The sequence below is a fragment of the Dryobates pubescens genome, chromosome 6 (assembly GCF_014839835.1).
Source record: "Dryobates pubescens isolate bDryPub1 chromosome 6, bDryPub1.pri, whole genome shotgun sequence".
NCBI lineage: Eukaryota > Metazoa > Chordata > Aves > Piciformes > Picidae > Dryobates > Dryobates pubescens.
The window spans coordinates 28,053,199-28,073,072 of record NC_071617.1 but is presented as its reverse complement, the minus strand read 5'-3'; the positions used below and the strand labels follow the sequence as shown (position 1 = coordinate 28,073,072).

The window sequence follows — 19,874 nt, the reverse complement described above, 5'->3', positions numbered from 1 at the left end:
TGTTTCTAAAGAAAAGGGATCTATTTTCCAAACAGAAATACTCTCTTCTCTATTTTAAGCTCTACCAAGAGAAGACTTAAGGGAGCATTTAAAAAACACACAATAACAAAACGCAAACCACGTAACAAAATTTCCTGTTCTGAGCCAGTGCACAAGATCCTGAAATGGCCCTAGTGGGTTGTGCGAACGATTTTTAAATTCTTGTGTCTATCTTACCTATGCAAATTGCTAACATGTTATAATCCCTTAAAGAGCAGAAGGCTCATTACTTCAGAGACCTATAAATATTCAAGCCTGTGTATTTATATATAAACAACAAAAAGCACCTTTCCTCGCATCTCCATTAAAAAAATCAGATTAAGAGAAAGTGATCAACACAAGAATTTAAGAAACATTTAAGAATTATGAATTTAAGAAACCTTTCCCTAGAATTTTCATTGTCAGTCTCAACTGACAAATGGAACTCCTTCGCAGCCCAGTGATCCATATCCACAAAACAAAGTACCTATCTAAAGAAGTGTGTAGCCTCTCCTTTAAGTCTTCTTCTCAGATATTCAACAATACTCAAAGCACATTATTGTTGTATTTGAAATTTGGCAAAAATGTTTTGGTATTATTTTCTTCCCCCCCCCCAAACCACAGAAGCACCAACTATGTTAAACAAAACAGAAGCTTGACAGCCTTACTTGAATGCCATTTGAACCAAGTGTGCCAAAACATCTTGTGCATCCACAGTAATTCGGCTAAGATCTCTGTCTTGCTTTATGAAATTCAGTAATTCAGATGCATTTGCCATCCAAAAGGCAAGTGCCCCAGCAATATTCTTCTGTTTCTGCAAGTAGAAAGAAACAAATAATAGTACAGGGAAAGAGTTTTCCGATAAAGCGCAGCAGCTTAAAAAGGCTCCAAAAGATAGACCAGTACCTTCTCCCATTTCACCAAACATGCCAGATACCAGATATTTGCAAAATCTTTGTATGTAATATTGTAATTGCTGCAACTAGTAAGGTCAATTTTAACATGTTCACTGAACATATGAAATACTGTTAAATTGCCAGTAGCCATACCAATAAAGCCACGACAGAAGCATCTAAGTTATACAGCACTAAGAGCTTAGCAGAATGCAGTATCTGGTAATCTGTGCACTTGTAAGCGCGGATTCACTACTGCCCACTGCCACTTCTGATACTGCGCTCACTGGCTCCAATACCAGGTGACTCAGTATCAAGTACTGATCTATCTCACCATCTCCCGACCACAAATGCCAGGCCAGGCAACCTCAGATGAAATCCAAAGAATAGGAACCACAAACAACAACAAAAAAAGAAAATAAAGGGAAGAAAAAGAACTTTGGTCATTTCATATCCACATTGAAGTGCGTTAAGCAGAAATTATGGAATGCCGTAAAGTTGCAAAGTCAAAAAAAGGATTTTAGTACTGCATGTTCCAGTTGCTGAATGAGTGTTATGAACTGTTCAAGTCCAGCTGTTTGAGTATTGTATTTTGATATGGAAGCAGCATGAGAAACTGAGCTAAGCCAACATAGCTAGGATCAGTTCCCAGCAATATATCCTACCTGATCAACCTGGTCTACCTCCTGGAGAAAAACGGACGAAGGAAATCAAACAGAATAGAAGAAAGAAACTTGTGAACAATCATGATAGGTTTAGAAATCAAACACTAAATATGAAGGTATAACACTTATGTTCACAGTTATACACAGATGCATTAATCAGTAGCTATGATGCAACTGAGCCCCTTTTTAAAAATTGTTTTAATAGGACTAGTAGCACAACAGCCAAGAACTGAAGTGCCCACACGACAATTCAAGGAATGTCCTGCATCAGTTGACATCCCAGACTAGTTGGTTATTGCATGCTCAGTGCAGCACAGAAACCTCTCAGAACTATTTGCAGGCAATGGGGTAAACTAGCCATCCAAGTAACAGAACCAAGGAACTATTTGCCCACACTGCTGCAATGAAGACAATGTACAAACACACACAAAAGGGGACAGAAAATCCCCACCAAAAAAAAAAAAAACCAAACACAAAACAACAGAAAAACAAATAAACAAAAAAAAAATTAAATCCAACCAAAAATGTAGAACACTTAGGACAGGTTTAATAATATAATGGCTTTTCAATTAAAGAAAAGAAAGACTGTTTGTTTTAAACAACAAAAGAATCAAATGAAATACCACACTAAGCTTCTTAAATGCTTGCACATATTAACTACACTGAGTTAAACAAAACAAACAAACAAACAAACAAAACCCCACACCAGAAGTGTTTATCTGGTTATCTAAGCTGCTCTTACTTAATTCTTTTTGGCTTTCTAATCAGACCACTCTTCCCCACCTGGAACACAGGGAGCTCACATGCAAAACTCTGAGGTGTCATTTGCTGTTACTATTATCATTTTAGTTAGAGCTTAAAAAAATAAAACTGCCACACTTTTTTTTTTCTTCCTTCTTTCCAACCAAGGAACTCTGAATTGACTGAAGATGTGCTGGCACAGAAAAAAAGGACATACTCTTTCTGTAAATAAATGTTAAAATTTGCAGAGGATCAGAAATGTCCCAATTATTTGAGGGAGAAAAAAATCAGGATACCAAAAATTGGCTCTTTAGTATGAATTAAATTTTTGTTCCTCGCTTTTTTATTGAAAGTACTCTGCCTTCTCACATATCCCTATCTTAAACTAAGATTCTGTATTTGCATATGCTAATGCAAAGCCTACAGAAAATCAGAGACTTAACTTGCTAGCAAGTAAGTCTAGAGTAACTTCAGAAAGCTATGAAGCCTCTTTATGGTCCGGGCCTGCAAAACTATTTCACTCCTACAGTACAGGACAAGAATTTGTGCACCTTCCCTCCACTTCTGCTTCAGGTGCCTCTCTTCCCTCACCTCCTCTCTGTATTCTCCCTCTTTCACACCCTCTGATGCCTTTCACTGCAGGCATGCTTTACAGTTGACATACCAAAAAAGCTGTTACGAAACAGCAAATTATCATAGGGAAATTTAACTGTGACAGTTATCAATATAATCACTCATGCAACAGCTCAGATGAAGTAATTTGACTTAGTTTATCTTCTACTGTTTAGATGCCCACTAAGACAGGTTCAAGCTAATGACATTTTCCTGGTCAAGCTTTAACATCAACATGTTTGTCTCCAGCCCATTAACCTCCAAATGCACTGAAGTTCTAATCTTTCATCACATTTGTAATTTCTTCCCTTTCCTCTGGCTTCTTCAGTATGACATTTGAAAGAACCACTTCCCAACTTTCTTCAACCTCCAATTCTTTTCAGTTTATTTCTTGCAACTAGGTATTGTTTCACAAATACAGCTATCACTTCCTTTCTGACAGCTTCTTTATATTTTTGTTTGGAAAATCTCTGCAAATACAGAGCTGCAAGACTGCAGAAATGTTTTTTCACGAAGTCCCAACAAACACTTTGTTTTAACAGTTTTGTAACACTATTAACAGGATCATGTCAATACACTTGTTTGCAACAGCTGCAAATCTGGACTTTCCACAGGATGATCTATCTTCTAGCTTTGATCTGCTTTCAAATCAAACTGATGTTTGAGCCCACCTCTCTAGTATTGTTTAGCAGCAACATGGTTACCCACTTTAACACAAAGAATACAGAATTTTGTCTTTACTTTCCCACTACACTCATCCCTGTCACCTCAAGCAGTTTTGGGCACATTTTCACTAGTTTATATTAGTTACATAAAACAAGGGAATTTCTTTGATTCAGCCCTGTAGCTTTCAGAGTATATCTGAAGCCTACCCTTTCACTATTTACCTTCCATTCTCCCAACTGAACTGTGTTCAAGGTCTCTGCATTTTGTGTTCTCTACTACTGCCACTATTTCCCCTCTAACAAATTCACTTTTCTACAGCCAGCTATTTCTTTTTAACATTAGAACCTGAATATTTGACTTCCAATATCAATTCAATTTGACCAAATACACATTTACCATCGCATAAAGACTCAAAGCAATGAACTACTACTTCACTTCAGATTCAAAGCACCTTACAACCTCTCATTTGTTTCCAAATGCATGTGAAAGGGTATAGTCTTTCATTTCTTACTGTAAAGTGTTTTCAACACTGGCATTTTCTCCAATTCTTTCTTATGAAAGGTGGGAGCCTTTTGTAACTGTTTACAGAACTGTCTAATTATTAACATTCTTCCTGCTGAAAACTCCACTAAGTCTTGCCAAAACCTTAACAAAAGCTGAACAGCTTTGGTTTGCTGTGACTTTAATGCCACTCCCTTGCTGTTTACTTTCCTCTTCTCCCTTAATCAACATGATGTCTAATGCTTGCATCACAAATTCTCTAAAGCAGGACTGATATGTTTGTTATGCTTTCACAGTGCCAAGCACAGCAGGGTCTTTGCTCTATATATGGGCTACCATGGCAGTACTTTTTGCAACAAATGTATGTCTTTTAATATATATAGAAATATATTTCATTTTCTTCTCTGGGAAAAACCTGCAGACAAAGTAGTTATAATAATTAATTAGTGTGGATACCTGGACTAGCATTCCTTTTTCAAGAAATGACCATTACACTTTTACCAACATTTACATAATGCAAGGTGTTGTCTAATTTCACAGAAAACTCAGCGGAGCTCATCGTGCATTCCTACACAAAAGAGAACTCCCCTGTGCTTCTGTAGAAGTCTTGCACATATAATAACAATGGCATCAGACTACACAGACAATGTTGAAACATTTGAGAACTTACATTTCTCTTTATAAAACAACTGTGTCAGCTTGGTTCAAAAAGCCCAGTGCCATTACCATTTTTGTGTAAGCAACATATTCAAAATTAAAAACTGTTGTTTCTTTCAATATGTTCACGTCACGCATCAATTAGTGCAAACAATTGCTATCTATATACTTTTTAATAAACACATCCAACTTGTTTTACAAGAGCTCACAGCCAGAAATACTTGCAAAACTCTTACCCTCTAGAGTACAGAAGAGTAATATCTTGTCAGAGAAAACATCTTCGGAGTAACAACCCTTCCCTAACCTCCCACAGTGCTCAGAAGTTTCTTACCATTCACATCTAGTCAGTGACACAAAAGTAAACCTTCACATAAGCCCTTAGTGTAGGTCATAGCCTGACCCTTAATAATAGTTGGTTAAATATTAAGAAGGTTACCAGATAATCTATAAAATGTATTTAACTCCCTTGACATGTTTTTGCAGAGAAACTCACCTGTATAACTCCTTCCATCATATTCACCATCTTGTTGACTATAGCAATAACTTTGTGAGTACGCTCAGTAGGAGTGATGTCAGGTCTGTACTGGCTTGACAATACATACCGACATGTCATATACAAAACATACGTAGGTGACAGCTTGAAATGAACTGTCGAGCTATTTGTGTAATTTATAATGGCAGATAAGAAGGCATCTTCAGCTACAAAGAAGAGAGGAAAAATACCGTATCATATCATAAGCCAAATACAGAAAGAAAGTGAAATAAAATAAGAGAGAGGGGATTTCTTTTCGGAGGGGCATAGGTGAATAATTTACAGGAATCTGAGCTTGAAGTTGCTTATTATGTACTGTGGTTGCTTAAGCACAATAACAACAGAGGCCTATATAAAGCTGGAAAATCTGATCATCAGCAAACATTTCCTTACTATTTCCTGTCTCTTTGTTGAAACGTTTTATCTTCAAGAGAACAGAAAAATACATGTTTTTCTTCCCACGAAGCTCCCTTATTAAAGGGAATTTTATACTAATTAAAAAATAAATAACTATTTCTTTACTTGCTCACAAATCCATTTAGTTTCATGTATCTGAAATCTGAACAACCTCTGATAAAGTATGTTTCTTAAGAGAGCTTAAAAATCACAGGAACCAAGGTAACAAAAAAATTAAATTATAAATGAAAATTTGAACAAAGATTTTATATAAAATGGACTTTGATCAAGGTGCAATCTATTATCCAAGGCATGGCGAACTGTACAGAAGAGAATCAATTTTATGTACTGTTGAGAAGATTGGATTAACTGTTTTTCACAGTTAAACTTGGAATATCTGAAGATAAAGAGTTAAAATGCAATTGGAATTAGGTGTGCATGAACCTGCGCCAACATCCAAATTAATTATATTACTGGATCAGTTATCTATTTAGTCATTATTCTTTTCAATGTTAAGCTATCCTTAAGCTCTCAATCTGACCAAAATATTACACTATATAAAAAAAAAATATTAAAAAAATCAATAGGTTGGTATTATAACTTTGCAGTTTACTCACAGCTTTCCCTGAATTCAATACTGGCAGGTAGCATCAGTTCTGGTCCATGGGTATCCTGAGGTCTAAAGAAAGAAGAGCAAAACAGATTGAAACAACTCACATGAGTGATATTAATTTCACTGTAAAACAGGGGATTTCCCCAAATACACTGGCTCCAGATGGTGACAATATCCTCCTCCAATGATTCTTTTTTTACCTTTTCTCTAGAATCATTCAGAGTGTATTTGCCAGGAACATAGCAGATCACAATACAGACTTCAGCTGTGGAGTCTGTGATATTAATGAACATCATCTTCTCACCTGTGTATCAGACTGATAGGCTCAGTTTGCCATCTGCCATTGACAGGATTCAAGTAACAAATTATTCATGGGCACATGAAAGAAAGTGAATGATGCTTCACCTGAAACACCAGCTCAATTACAACACATGTAACTTCCTATCTTTAATGCCCTCAAAACTCATGAGAACTTGGTCAACTTATTTGTCCTTTATTCTGGAAAGGAGGAAAAGGAGGTGAACTATATCCCCTGCCCTCACTGGGCTGTTGCTATGCTATGTTAAGAAACACAGTCATTCCATTAACCTCGGAACTATATCCTCACTTAAACCAACAGCAGTCCTTTTTCAAATCAGTATCTACCAGAGAATTTACAGCGGAGAAAAAAGAACTGAAAATTGATTTTTCTGGTGTCTACAAAAGGCTAAGAATGTATTTCATTCCTCCCTTCAGCAAAAGTATTAATTGAGCTGTCCCTCTAGTTAGGCACCTATTTTTAGGTAATATGTAAAACTTAAGTCTTCTGTATGTGATAGCCATTTTCACCATATGTAACACAATATTTAGCTTTTCACATTCCCCAGCAACTTTGATAAAGAAAGGAATGCAATATAACTATGGAAGCCTCATTCTTCTGAGAAATTTTAGTCATGACAAAAAGCAGAGATAAGCAAATAAAGGACCTCAATGTCCTGTTTCATGTAGTAAAAATGTGAGAGAAAAGTGGCACAGTAGATGAGAACTGACAAGGATTAGTGCAAGACTGCTTAAAGAATTTTGGAAATTGCTTTAAGGGAAATTAATGAAGTAGGAAGAGGAAAGACTTCTTTTAAAGAATGTTAATTTGGTTTTACCTGTAAATTAGCTCTCTAGGAACAGATGCAGTAAGTCAATTATTTTATCTACCTTAATATGAATTTCCTTCAACTAACATACCATTTTCTGCTTCTTCTAAGCACACAAAGAGAAGTAGTACTCTCCAATTAAGTTTGAAAATAGGAAATTTATGTTAGAATAACTCTGTTTCTGACATGATAGCAGCATGCCTGCTTTGTTATTGGATATATTTTAAGTATACATCGTCTTTCTGTTAGTGCTTCTACAGAAAAACCCTCTCTGTGGTGATCAAGTTCTTGGGGCTAAACCAGCCTCAAAGTCTAGTTAGCGTACATCCAGCAAGGCCATAAAATATTGATTAGGGGTTGCCTCCTCTCTAAGTATAATGTCAGGCAATATTACATTTTAAAACCAATACATTCTCTAGATGTCTCCTACACCATTTTGTGTCTGATAAACTGCATTTAAAAAAAAACAAAAACAAACCTCTGTCTTTTTGTGGCTGTTTTAGCCAACATACAAATTTTGAAAGACATACTAGAACTATGAATCAGGTGAGTGTTTATAGTCCATTAACACCACTTTTACATCTCAATTCTCATTTCCAAGCAAACACATTTTTAAGAACTCCTGAATGGTAGCCAAAGCAAAAAAAATGAACTACAATCCTTAATTATACAGTTATCGTCTCTTTATTTCACAGAATCACATTTCAATTAGAACAACCATATCCAATAATTAGAGTGAAGTTATACACTCAGATTTCAATTGTTGTGGTGTGTTTTTTTTCATAGAGACTAGAAATAAAAAAATAAGGCAGCCAAGTTCTAACGCTCTTCAGTCAGTTCAGTGAGTGATTGGAAGAAAGTCTTACTTGTCTTACTATTCACTTTTGAAAAGTGGTGATGAATATAGAGACAGGAGGAACACCAACACTTAGTACGCTAACACTTACGCAGACCAGTTGTACTACAATGAGAACCTGGAACTGCTCAGTAGGATTGTTTTTGTTTTCTAACCACCATAGCAATTATTTCGCTCCATAATTACTGTCCTTACAAAATGAGATGAGTATCCCAGAGTCAGCCTAAGCACCAAAAATATATCCACAAAAGGGACAAATCCAGTTTGAAGAACTCAATTTGAACAACACATTTCCTGGCACTTCCTAATTTGACAGCCTGACTTTGATAACTTGTTAACTTCAACAGAACAAATACATCTCAATAAAAGCATGTGATAGAAATACTGTATTTAGATAAATAACTGTCTGTGCAATTACACATCACATACTATACTCACATAAGTTATATAAAGAAATAAAATATCAGTATAAAATCTGGTGATATAAACTTCCCTGTCGTTGTAGGTATCACAAACCAGTTTGTAATTTGGATGTCTCCCTTAAAAACCTTTTCTGCACACAAGCAGGAAAAGAAAAAAGCTAGCCAGGGAAAGAAAAAAAGCTAGCTAGGAAAAGAAAGAAAAAAAAAAAAAAAAAAAAAAAAAAAAAGGGGGGGTGGGGAGAAATAATAATTAAAAAAACCCAAAACAACAAACACCACCCACAAAAAACCCAACGCACCAAAAATCAGCACAGCTGAAAAAAAACTCAACCTGTATAGTAAGACTACTGTGTGCATTCTCTTTAGAAGGACTTCTAAAAGCTTGGGGTTTCGTTTGGTTGGTTGGGTTTTTCTTGCGGTGTGTTGGTTGTCTTTTTGTTTTGTTTTGGATTGTTTGGTTTTGTTTTCAGAAATCAAAACCAAACCAAGATGCAGTTCAGAGGGCCCTGCATTTTTTAAATATACAGCTATAGCACAAAATATCCTCTGCACAAGTGCTCTTGCTGAAATGGGAGAAATAGAAATTTAATAATCCTCATATGCATAAAAATGCACAGCTAGAACTCAAGAACTATTAACAGTAGAAGCCTCAAGGACTTCCGAGGCTACAAAAAATTCACAAAAATGTTTTCATCTTTGATTAGAGGAAAATTACACAGCTAAAACACTAATAATTCAACAAGAAGGAATTAAATCTTCACCAACTTTATTATAAAGTTCTGAAAAAGATATTCAAGATGCCCAGGCACTCTACCAAGAGACTGCAGATGTATTCTACTGTATTTTCACTGAAAGGATTTAAAAAGATGTCACTGCTACAAAACCCCAGAATATCAGAAATTTGGTTCAGGTGAAAGCATGATTTTCTGCCCTTTTTTCCTTTTTATTTGATTGATAGGTGTTTTTTTCCTGCCACTTACCTCTGTTTTCTATTTAGTGAATAATGAATATACCTAAAGGTACTAGAAGTTGCATACTAGAAGATTTATAACTGGAATTACTGCATTTTAACACACAGTACACTCACCTTACCTTTCATCCATTTATTGCAGCAGTTCATCTATATTTTAAAGCTCATTTATGTAGACAGCAATCCAGTATTTTATTTTTCTTAAGATTTGGAAAAAAATTGTTTTGACATTTCAGAGATGAGAGAGGCGCTTTGCAATTATGTCAGCCAGCTCCCAGAATCTTTGGCTGCATGCCATCAGGGCTTCTCTATTTATGATGGAAAATGGTGACAATTTATAAAGCAGTGCTAACATTAGAATAAATTGTCTAACAAAGAATTGAACTCTTTTGGATGGCCACGGCTGAATTTGAACAATGTATTATGATAACATAGAGGCTGAATAGCAAGAAAATGGCCACATGACTTGAAGCCAGTGTCTTCCACTGTGGCTTTGGAAACAAAGTAAGGAGAGCATGAAAAGTCTAATTTTGTAGCTGAAAGAAAAGGGCCTATGAGCAAAATGTGGTAGCATTTATCTACTTACTAAAAGTAAAGAAGGTGTTACATATATTTATAAATTGCTTAACTTCACAAGGCAAGCATTCAGAGGTAGCTAAAATTCATTCTCACAAGACTTGTGAACAATACTACTGTCATTTCTTTCCCCAGAGTAAATGACATCATCTTGCCACTGACAACTTAAAATTTCAAGTAATTTTACTTCTGTTAAAGGCACTTCATGCAGCATGTCTAACTTCAAATCAACAATGGTGTGCTATCACTACCAGTTTGGCTTTACGAAACAAAGCTACAAGTAACAGAATACTGAAGCAAAGAAACATTTATTTGCTTTTAATATTACGATGTTTTTTGCTTTAGTTGGGTTTTATTTGGAGATCTCATTTTCTGCTGGGAAAATCAGGTAGTTTACAATATTTTAAGCACATTGCTCCTCTATCAAAAAAAGTATCCAGTCTTTTCCATAATAAGAAGTAACGGATTGCACATCTCCTACCTGCTTTCCTGTCTGCGGTAATCTTGCTGCTGCTCTATTCTGATCATTGGCTTCACCATTCCTCGTTCTGCTGTACTGGATGCTGATGATGTCCTGTCACCATCAAGCCTGCTGGTGCTCTAATTCAAAACAGTGGGACAGATGCTTAGCATGCAAACATTGCATTAGCCAGTATTCGTGCTTGGCACTATTAAAATTGTGCTTGGCACTATGGAAAGTGTCAGTTTGAGGCTTGAATGAGATGGGAAAACAGAACAGTACAGCAGAGAATCCAGAAGCTCAGCAGGTCTTTTCACCACAATGAAGCATTGAAGGGCACACTTGCAATTCAGAAAACATCAATGGCCAGCTAGAAGCACCTACTACTTAATGCATTGCAAAAGCACATAACGAAAATCTGTTTTTATTTAAAAGTGACAAGAATTGTTAATGAAAACTTTAAGAGACAAAATTAAGCACACCAACAGATTTAAGACTGGCTGTGCTCTCCTACTCTGCTCCAACTGCTTACATTATCAATCCCTGCCATAATTTATCCTTTTGGTAAGGAAAATCTCATCTGGTAGACAGTACATAATTTTCCAAACAAAAAAGAGCAAATCAGATTATACAATTTTTTAATGTAGAATTTTATTTGTTTTCATTCAGTGTCACAAGCTCCTCAATAGGAAGCTTTTCACTCATCACTTCCAGTTACCTCACACTCCGTAAGGAAGGGAAAAAACATGCTGCTTGAAGCAGCAAAAATAGATAGCAAACATTTTTCAGTACAAACAACTGAAAAACAAACATTGGTAAAATATGAAGTGTTTCAATACTTCTATGAAATTTCTAGGACTAAATAATTTGCTTTGATACAAGAAAATCTACCAAAAAGTGCATTTCAAAACAAGATTTTGGACAAAATTTTTTTCAGTACTGACATGCCACTCCATGAAAAACTTTCCATCACTAAGTCTCAGAGAATGTTCATTGAAGTTACTGTTGCCCCTTTTCCAAACAGAAAAAGTAAAATCATTAGAGCAAGTGTTAGAAAATAAGTGATTCACCAGTGATTTAACAGATGCCACATACATTCTCAAATACTACTTAAAAAAAAAAACAAAAAGCATCAAAACTTTAAAATTTCCCAAGCTTCCCTAGGTCCACTAAAATTGTATTTCTATTGAGTCAGACGAGAATATTAGGTATGCTAGACAATAATGTAAGAAACTTCAGTTCTAGGCAATTTTGAGGTAAACAGTGCATCCAACAGAAAACACGGCAACTAACAAAGCCACAAAGAAAGGAGAAAAACTGAATCAGAAGCCTGTGGCAAGAAAAAAGACTTACAAATATATTCACAACCTATCAGAGTATTATTATTACCCATGCTGCCACCAATATCACTAACTTTCTTAACAAGTATTTTAGTTTGGTAATAATAGTAATAAAATATAAAAGGAACCACATTTGTGAGAGGACTACCGCATTTTGTACTGCTGAAATAATTCATTCCTTCATTTCACCTGAGGAATGTGACCATAGCATCATGACAGACATTAACCACTGTGTCATTTTACTTGATTTGTTTGCTCTTGGTAACCGCAACTCTGGCACAGAATTCATTAACAGAAAGATAGTGCAGAAAGAAAGCAAGAAGATATTATCACCTCATTAAATGTTTATAACTATGACTGCAGAGACAGTTTGTCTAGTGAATGTGTGTGTAGCAGCTTTATTAAGTCAAGTTACATCCATTAAATTTTAGAAGCTGACTTAAACTACAATTGAACAACCTTTCACATTTTGTATAAAACATCTACTTACCCCATTGAAGATGACAATAGTCATGTTCTACATACATGAGGTAATGATATATCATTTCTAATACAAATCTCCACTTGCATTTAATATGCCTTCAAATAGGGACAAATTATTCCAGGCTTGGGGAATTTCCCTTTCTGAAGTAAGTTACTGCTCTTGCCACAGAAAGCATGCCAAATGCTAATACAAACTTAAACAGAATAGTTTTGTGGGAGGAAAAAATAGGAATAAATAATAATGTACCCAGAAGAGGAAATGGCTGGGGAGAATGATGAACTGGTCACACTTGATCAAATATAACTGATTTTAAAATTTTTATCTAGCTTACACGTGATCTTTTATTATTTATTGTTAATTTAGTCATAACATAATACCTTGCTTGCTGGTAATGCTGCTCCACTGTGAACGTCTCCCTCCAAATCAAATGTGGTTTCCTGAACAGCTCTAAAAGCAAAATAATGTTTCAAGCACTTTTTAGAAATTGTATTGCTAAACATTTAACAAACAAGGAATAGAGTAGCTCAACTTAGGAAATTAAAATTCAAGAGGTATACCATGACTTTTTAAAACACTAACAATTACAGGATCACAGTATGTTAGGGCTTGGAAGGGACCTCTGGAGATATTTGAATCCAACCCTCCTGCCAGAGCAGGGCCATATAATCTAGTGCAGGTCACACAGGAATGCATCCAGATGGGCCTTTAAAGTCTCCAGAAAAGGAGATTCCACAACCTCTATGGGGAGCCTGTTCCAGTGATTCATGACCCTTACAGTAAAGAAGTTTTTCTTCGTGTCGAGGTAGAACTTCCTGTGCTGCAGCTTACATCCATTGCCTCTTGTCCTATCACAGGGCACAAGTGAGAAAAGGCTGTCCCTTCCTTTCTGACATCCAGCCCTTACATATTTATGAACATTTATTAAATCCTCTAATCAGTCTTCTCCTCTCCAGGCTAAAAAGCCCTAGGTCTCTCAGCCTTTCCTCATAAGGCATGTGCTCCAGCCCCTTAATCACCCTTGTAGCCCTCTGTTGGACCCTCTTAAGTAGATCCCTGTCCCTCTTGAACTGGGGAGCCCAGAACTGGATGCAATATTCCAGGTGAGGTGTCACTAGGGCAGAGCAGAGGGGCAGGAGAACCTCCTTTTCATAAAACCACTACAATTATTTATACCAATATTCACTGCAGTAGATTCACTACAATTTTTTGCTCAGCTCTAAATGTACAATAATCTTGATAATGTAGATGCTTTATTTATCATAGTAATGCATTTTATTATCTGCTTGTTCTAAAAATTTTTAAAATATTTCATTGTTCAAGCTGCAACGTCTTTTGTCAGTGATTTTGCAGTCCTGGTAAAGCGCTGCAGTAGTACAGTGCTTTACAGCTGACTATGTAAACCTGTAAGAGCACTTGTTTATTGATATGCATTCTAGATGTAGAATGAACTCAAGATTTAAGCAAAAATATTATGTAACAGCTGAAAGGCTGGATGTGTTCCTGCAGACAGGTTCCACAACAATCACACAGTGTACTCCCACATTAAAAGTGAGAACAAACAATACTGGCTGAAATATACATCTGTATTAACTCAGCAGATTAGCCATAAAAGCCTCTTTTTCCTAGTTATTTCTCTCTCATACATCTCCAAGACACTTTGCTTATTGTCTAAACCACAGAATGTACACTACAATAGTGTAGCCTCATGTGGACCCAGAGGGGATGGAAGATAAAATGTTGGGTTTTTTCCCCATCCTATACAGTGGGATTTTAAGATTCTTTCTCCTGAATACCTCTACAGCCAATAAACAAAATAACTGAGCTTCTACAAGTTAATAAATCTATGATCAGTAATTTTACTATGCACCTATCAAAAACATAAGTATACAGAGAAACAGGATGGACTTCTGGACTGCTAGTAGTTGCAAAACAGAAACTAGACCATAAGTAATCACACTGTAAGTAGTGATTGCTATGTAAAGACATTTAGTTCCCTACCCTTAAAGTCCCATTTTTTGATTACTCTGTTGAATTTCCAAATCCCTCTAGTAGAATTTTAGAAGTTACTATATGACAACAACAACAACAACAAAACAAACAAACAAACAAACAAAAAACCTCCCACACCAAACAACCCAAAACCCCCAGGAAACCCAACCAAAGAAACAAAAAAATCCCCCACAGAACCACAAAAACCAGTAAAAACCCACACACAAAATACAAGCAAAACAACACACACACACACAAAACCAAACAAACAAACTCAAAACACGACACAATATAATCAAACATAAAAAAGAAATGAAAGAAATATAAAATCAGGCTCTCTGAAAACATTGAGAGTTCTTTGCTTTTCCTAGAAGTTGGATCAGGAAAACTTCGTAATGAAAAACAGACTTGCTAATCCAACAAAAAATCACAAGGTGGAGCTCCAGTATTAAAATACTTATCATACAGTTAACACTTAAAAGCAGCTACACAGAACTCAGAAGTCATACTCTAGTCACAGGCCATTTAAAATGCTCTCATTCTCTACTTCTTAAGGCTCTCCCTTTTATATCAATGGGGGAGAAAAATTTTACTTACCCAGTTTTGTGTCTTGGACCTTTTCCCATAAGACTTGCATCAATAGGTCTTTTAGGAATAATATGGTCCTGAGTGGGATCCACAAACTTAAACACATGAGATGATCCAAACTGAACCTTCATTCCACTTTGCAGCATTGTGGTTTCTGAAATACGCTGACCTTCCACGTAAGTTTCAGCATCAATGCTTCTTGGGGTTACAGTAACAACTCCATCCATATTAGTGAGGTCACAATGATGAGGCTGAATTCCTGGACCAAATAACTGGAAACAGAATTCATTAACATGGAATAAAATAAATTATATAGCAGCAGAAATTAAAACAAGAAGATTGAGATGCAGCTTACCCTATCTGCAGACTAAGTAACATTGTTTGCTTCTAAATGTAACAGATAAATGATAAGAAACATCAGTTGAGCCTCACTTTTGATTTGCCTTGCAACAGAGAAAATAAAACACACTTAACTAACATGCAGCAGAAATCTCTTAATAATAAGTCTTCCACTTTTTGGTCATCAGCTATTCAGAACTGTGCTCTACCACTTGCTGTTTTGATGTGTAAAATCTCAGAATGCAAGTATTTACAAGTTAACTAACTGCGCTGATATGAGCCCATGGTGCTATAAGAGACTCTGACATGAACTTCATAGAGGTATTCTTCTTTTATAAATTTAAGAAATCCTAATCTCACTCAAAAAGGGTTGAGAATAGGACTTGAAAGCCATTACGCTTACAATAACACTGATACTTACCAGTTGATCCAGTGATGAAGAAAGAATACTATATTTTAAATAGTTATCCCCTTACTTTACTCTTAAAGCAAGAGAAAAGAAGTAAGTTGTAGTTATAACCATTAATATGAAATTGCTGAAATACTTTAGCTTTATGGCTTTGAAGGGTATGCAGAGAGTATTATACTAGTTTCCACAATCACACATTACAGACCTGATATCAGATCAGTTCTGTCACCTGAGCCTACTTTTTTTCCCCATACCTGAATGGAATTGTCATCAAATTTTTCAGTTCCAACTTCAGTGACACTTAATTGTAGACGATAGAGCTTTGGCTTATCTCTGGAGTCTGAACCATCTGCACAGAAAGTGACAAATATTAACTTGCAAGTTTTAAAAGTTTGAATACATACTGTTTCTACATTATTGCAAAGTAGCAATGTTCACAGAAAAAAAATAACCCAGTGACATTCTTTCAAGATTTGTCGGGGACTCAGCTGTGCACTGTAGTGTAAAGAACACTGGAAGTAGCCAGAGCTCACTCAGAGTGGCTGTTTTCTACTAGTGCAAAAGAATAAAGCAATCAAGAACTACTATTATGAACATACTTTGAAAATTTTTCTGTATCATTCGTGGCATACATAATAAAGTTTTTATTAATAGCTAAGACTTCATGTGGGCATATCAATATAGGTTTAAAAGATGCAGAAAATAAGATAGCTGCACATATCTTACTAAAAATATAGATTATCAGCAATATCTATTGTCAGGTGGCTAATATGCTAAACTGCTTCCTATTTATCAGATACTGAAATAGGACAGTATGAAAAAAAGCTACAAAATGTTTATCTATGACAGCTTTAGTCTTGATATACAGGACTGTAACACTTCTGGCATTATCTTTATAGTCCCATTGACCTATATTCTCATCTTGCAGAAAATGAGGTCAAAAGAGAATGTTTGTCTTCCTCCACACAGAAGAACATATTGTCCAAATACAGAATAACATTTTGCATGAAACACTAGATGAAGTACAGGATTTAGCTGGCTGTCTTCACAGGCTAACACAGATGGGTTTTGGAAAATATATTAAATACTCCCTGCTTCTCAGAAAATACAACCACCTTAAATACTATCAGATACTAAACTGTCGTTTTTGCCTTCTCTCCAACTCCTCCTCCAAAAGATGAAAAAAAGGGATGCTGCAGGACAAAGAGCATCCTACCTGTAGACATGAACAATGATTTCAAGTCATCCCCACAAAAGCATTTAGAGAATATTGCTAATGCCATGGCATGTATAGTGATAGTCATTAGTATGAAACTAGTCATCTTCAAATTTTAAATTAAAGTCAATATAAACAGAACCTCCATCAGTCTCATTGTAAACTCCCAGCATTGCTGCCAGATTAAAATCAGACTGAAAACCATCTAACTATAAAATTTCACTCCTATGAAGTATTTTAAATACTGTTTACTGAAGGACTTCAAAAGCACAGATAAAACTTTACAGTTAAGAACAAAACAAATACTGACTAAAAGCAGAAAATAAAGCAAGGCAGCAGTATAAAATACCAGAAACCACAAAATCACCGAATCACAGAATTACTGAGGCTGGAATAGACCTCTGAGATCATCGAATCCAGCCTATGATCTAACACCATCACGCTGACTAGACCATGTCACTAAGTGCCACATCCAATCTTTCCTTAAACACCTCCAGGGATGGCAACTCCACCACCTCCTTGGGCAGTCTATTCCAATGCCTAATTACCCTTTCTGTGAAAAAGTGCTTCCTAACATCCAACTTAAACCTCCCTGGCACAGCTTCAGGCCATGCCCTCTCATCTTGTGACAAGTTACCTGGGAGAAGAGCCCGACCTCCACTTCACACCTGTACTAGAGTGTGATAAGGTCCCCACCCAGAGTCTCCTCTTCTCCAGGCCAAACCATCCCAGCCCCCTCAGCCTCTCCTCATAAGACTTTCCCCAGTCCCTTCATCAGTCTCATCATTCTCCTCTGGACCCACCCCAGCACCTCAATATCTTTCTTGAAGTGAGGTGAGGTTGCACCAGTGCTGAGTACAGGGGCAGAATTACATCCCTAGTCCTGCTGGCCACACTACTCCTGATACAAGACAAAATGCCATAGTCCTTATGTGCTACGTGGGCACACTGCTAGCTCATGCTCAGATGGTTGTCTCACCACTGTGTACCCTCAGTAAAAATGCTCAGGTAAAATGTGCTTTCATATAATAAAAGTATTTCAGTATCACAATGTTTCTGCTGAGGTGAATTAAGACTGTTTTGTTTCTGTGGAGCACCCAATGTAACAAGAAAAAAAAAAATCTAATTTAGTTTAAAAACCCAGTGTTAGACACAAAGTTTTTTTACTCCCAGGCAAACAAGTAAGATTCAAGGAGTTACTGAAAGTTATTTGGAGCACATGTAATCAACCATCAGTAAAAGCCAACTTCTACAGTGAAAGGAAATTTAATCTTGAAGAGAATTACTACAAATTCTAATAAGGATGAAAGACCTCTCTGTTCTAGGAGAAGGATGCAAGAGGGAAGGAAGGCTGCATTATACTACATTGTAAAGTCTCATATTTCCTGTTTTTCAACAGATGGAAGTTCAACCAAATGTTTGGAATGCATGCTTGAGCTCATTGCAACAGGATACAGATTCTGCCATACCTAAGGCAAAATCCCTGCTCCCCAGATCACAACAGTCCAAGAAGGCTGTTCACACCCTCTAGGGGCCAAGCTTCTTTAAGGACTTCTGGTTGTTCATAAAGGTGAAACACACAATCTTGGGCATATGGGCTTAAGGACTGGAATTTGTGCCAGGAAAAAAGGGAATACAATCTCTGTGGGTTTTTATCTGACACAAAAGTCATTTTGTTTCAGTACAGAAATTTGAAAGGTCAAGTTCTCAGAAAGGTGGGCACTGAAACAATACAGAATCTGCAACAAGAGGGCTAAGAAAAACATATGAATTCTATACAAGTTTGTTCATTTTATAGTGGGCCTGAGAAAACACATGACACAGAAGAAAGATGGCTTGAGTCTATTTATGGCAACCATGAATGAATAACACTAAGAGTTAAGAGGTGCAGGAAACATCTAGTTTCTCGGGGTGTTTCATACTTAAAATAGCACAGGTCTCCCAGATGTGGTCCAAGACACAAACTGAAGATGGAAGAGGCTAAGTTAGCTACTGTTGCATGCATTAAACTTAAATGATCTACCTGACAAAAAGCTTTACCCAGGTCAAACAAATTTGGTCCGGTTTACATTTGGAGTACTTTGCACAGGTTATTTTCTCCCATGACAAAATTACACAGAGATACATACACATCTGTGTACACTGCCTATTGCAGATTAAAAACTTGTCTTTCAAGAGGTAACCCTCTATCTGCCTTCTATATTGCTATTCACTTATAGTCACCAGTGAAATTAGTTTATGTAAAATCTGTGAAAACTGTGGCTTTCCATGCTAAGGATTCAATACAAGTAGATTTTGTGACTGGGTTTATACAATTATGAGTCAACATTCACACTTCAAATAGCAGTGCTATTTCAAAAAACCAACTGTGTAGTGAACCAAAGTGAACAGTCAGTGTAAATACATCAACTCAGTGATTCATAATTTGAATGTACATTTTTGATCAACAGAAATGCAAGACAGGCCTCCCTTCATGGATAAAGATTTTAAATGCATTACTTCACCACTAAAAGGTGAATGCTATGCCACTTTGGAGATGATCATTTCAACTGGTTGTACTAATCCCCAACTTGAAACAATGCTGGGAAATATATTGACTTACAACCAGAGTAAACCAAATCATAAAATGAGATTATAGAAAACAAGTAAGACAAAATTTGAACAAAAATGTTTATGCCAGGGACTTCACCTAATGACCTAAAAATTAGCTAAACATGTATTTGCAGATTTCTTGCACAAGTTCTTAACTGGTTAGGCAGATATGAAATATCATGTCTAATTCAAGAGATAATTCTGCTATTAAA

General features: G+C 36.2%; 1 protein-coding gene across 25 annotated transcripts in view; it reads right to left on the bottom strand.

Annotated features, from left to right (window-relative positions):
- The window catches only part of AFDN (afadin, adherens junction formation factor), a 115,447-nt gene that overhangs the window by 46,975 nt on the left and 48,598 nt on the right, over window positions 1-19,874 (bottom strand). For 18 of the 25 annotated variants that reach the window (XR_008462321.1, XM_054162788.1, XM_054162798.1 and 15 more), the window contains 8 exons: window positions 16,109-16,203; window positions 15,116-15,378; window positions 12,907-12,976; window positions 10,727-10,845; window positions 6,299-6,360; window positions 5,247-5,452; window positions 1,577-1,597; window positions 687-832 (listed from right to left, as the gene is read on the bottom strand). Coding sequence is in view for 24 of the 25 variants with exons in the window: in XM_054162788.1 (XP_054018763.1) it covers window positions 687-832; window positions 1,577-1,597; window positions 5,247-5,452; window positions 6,299-6,360; window positions 10,727-10,845; window positions 12,907-12,976; window positions 15,116-15,378; window positions 16,109-16,203 (982 nt within the window). In the remaining variant the exon portion in view is untranslated. The remainder of the gene's footprint in view (window positions 1-686; window positions 833-1,576; window positions 1,598-5,246; window positions 5,453-6,298; window positions 6,361-10,726; window positions 10,846-12,906; window positions 12,977-15,115; window positions 15,379-16,108; window positions 16,204-19,874) is intronic. The other 7 variants (XM_054162801.1, XM_054162794.1, XM_054162793.1 and 4 more) reach the window with 1 other exon arrangement.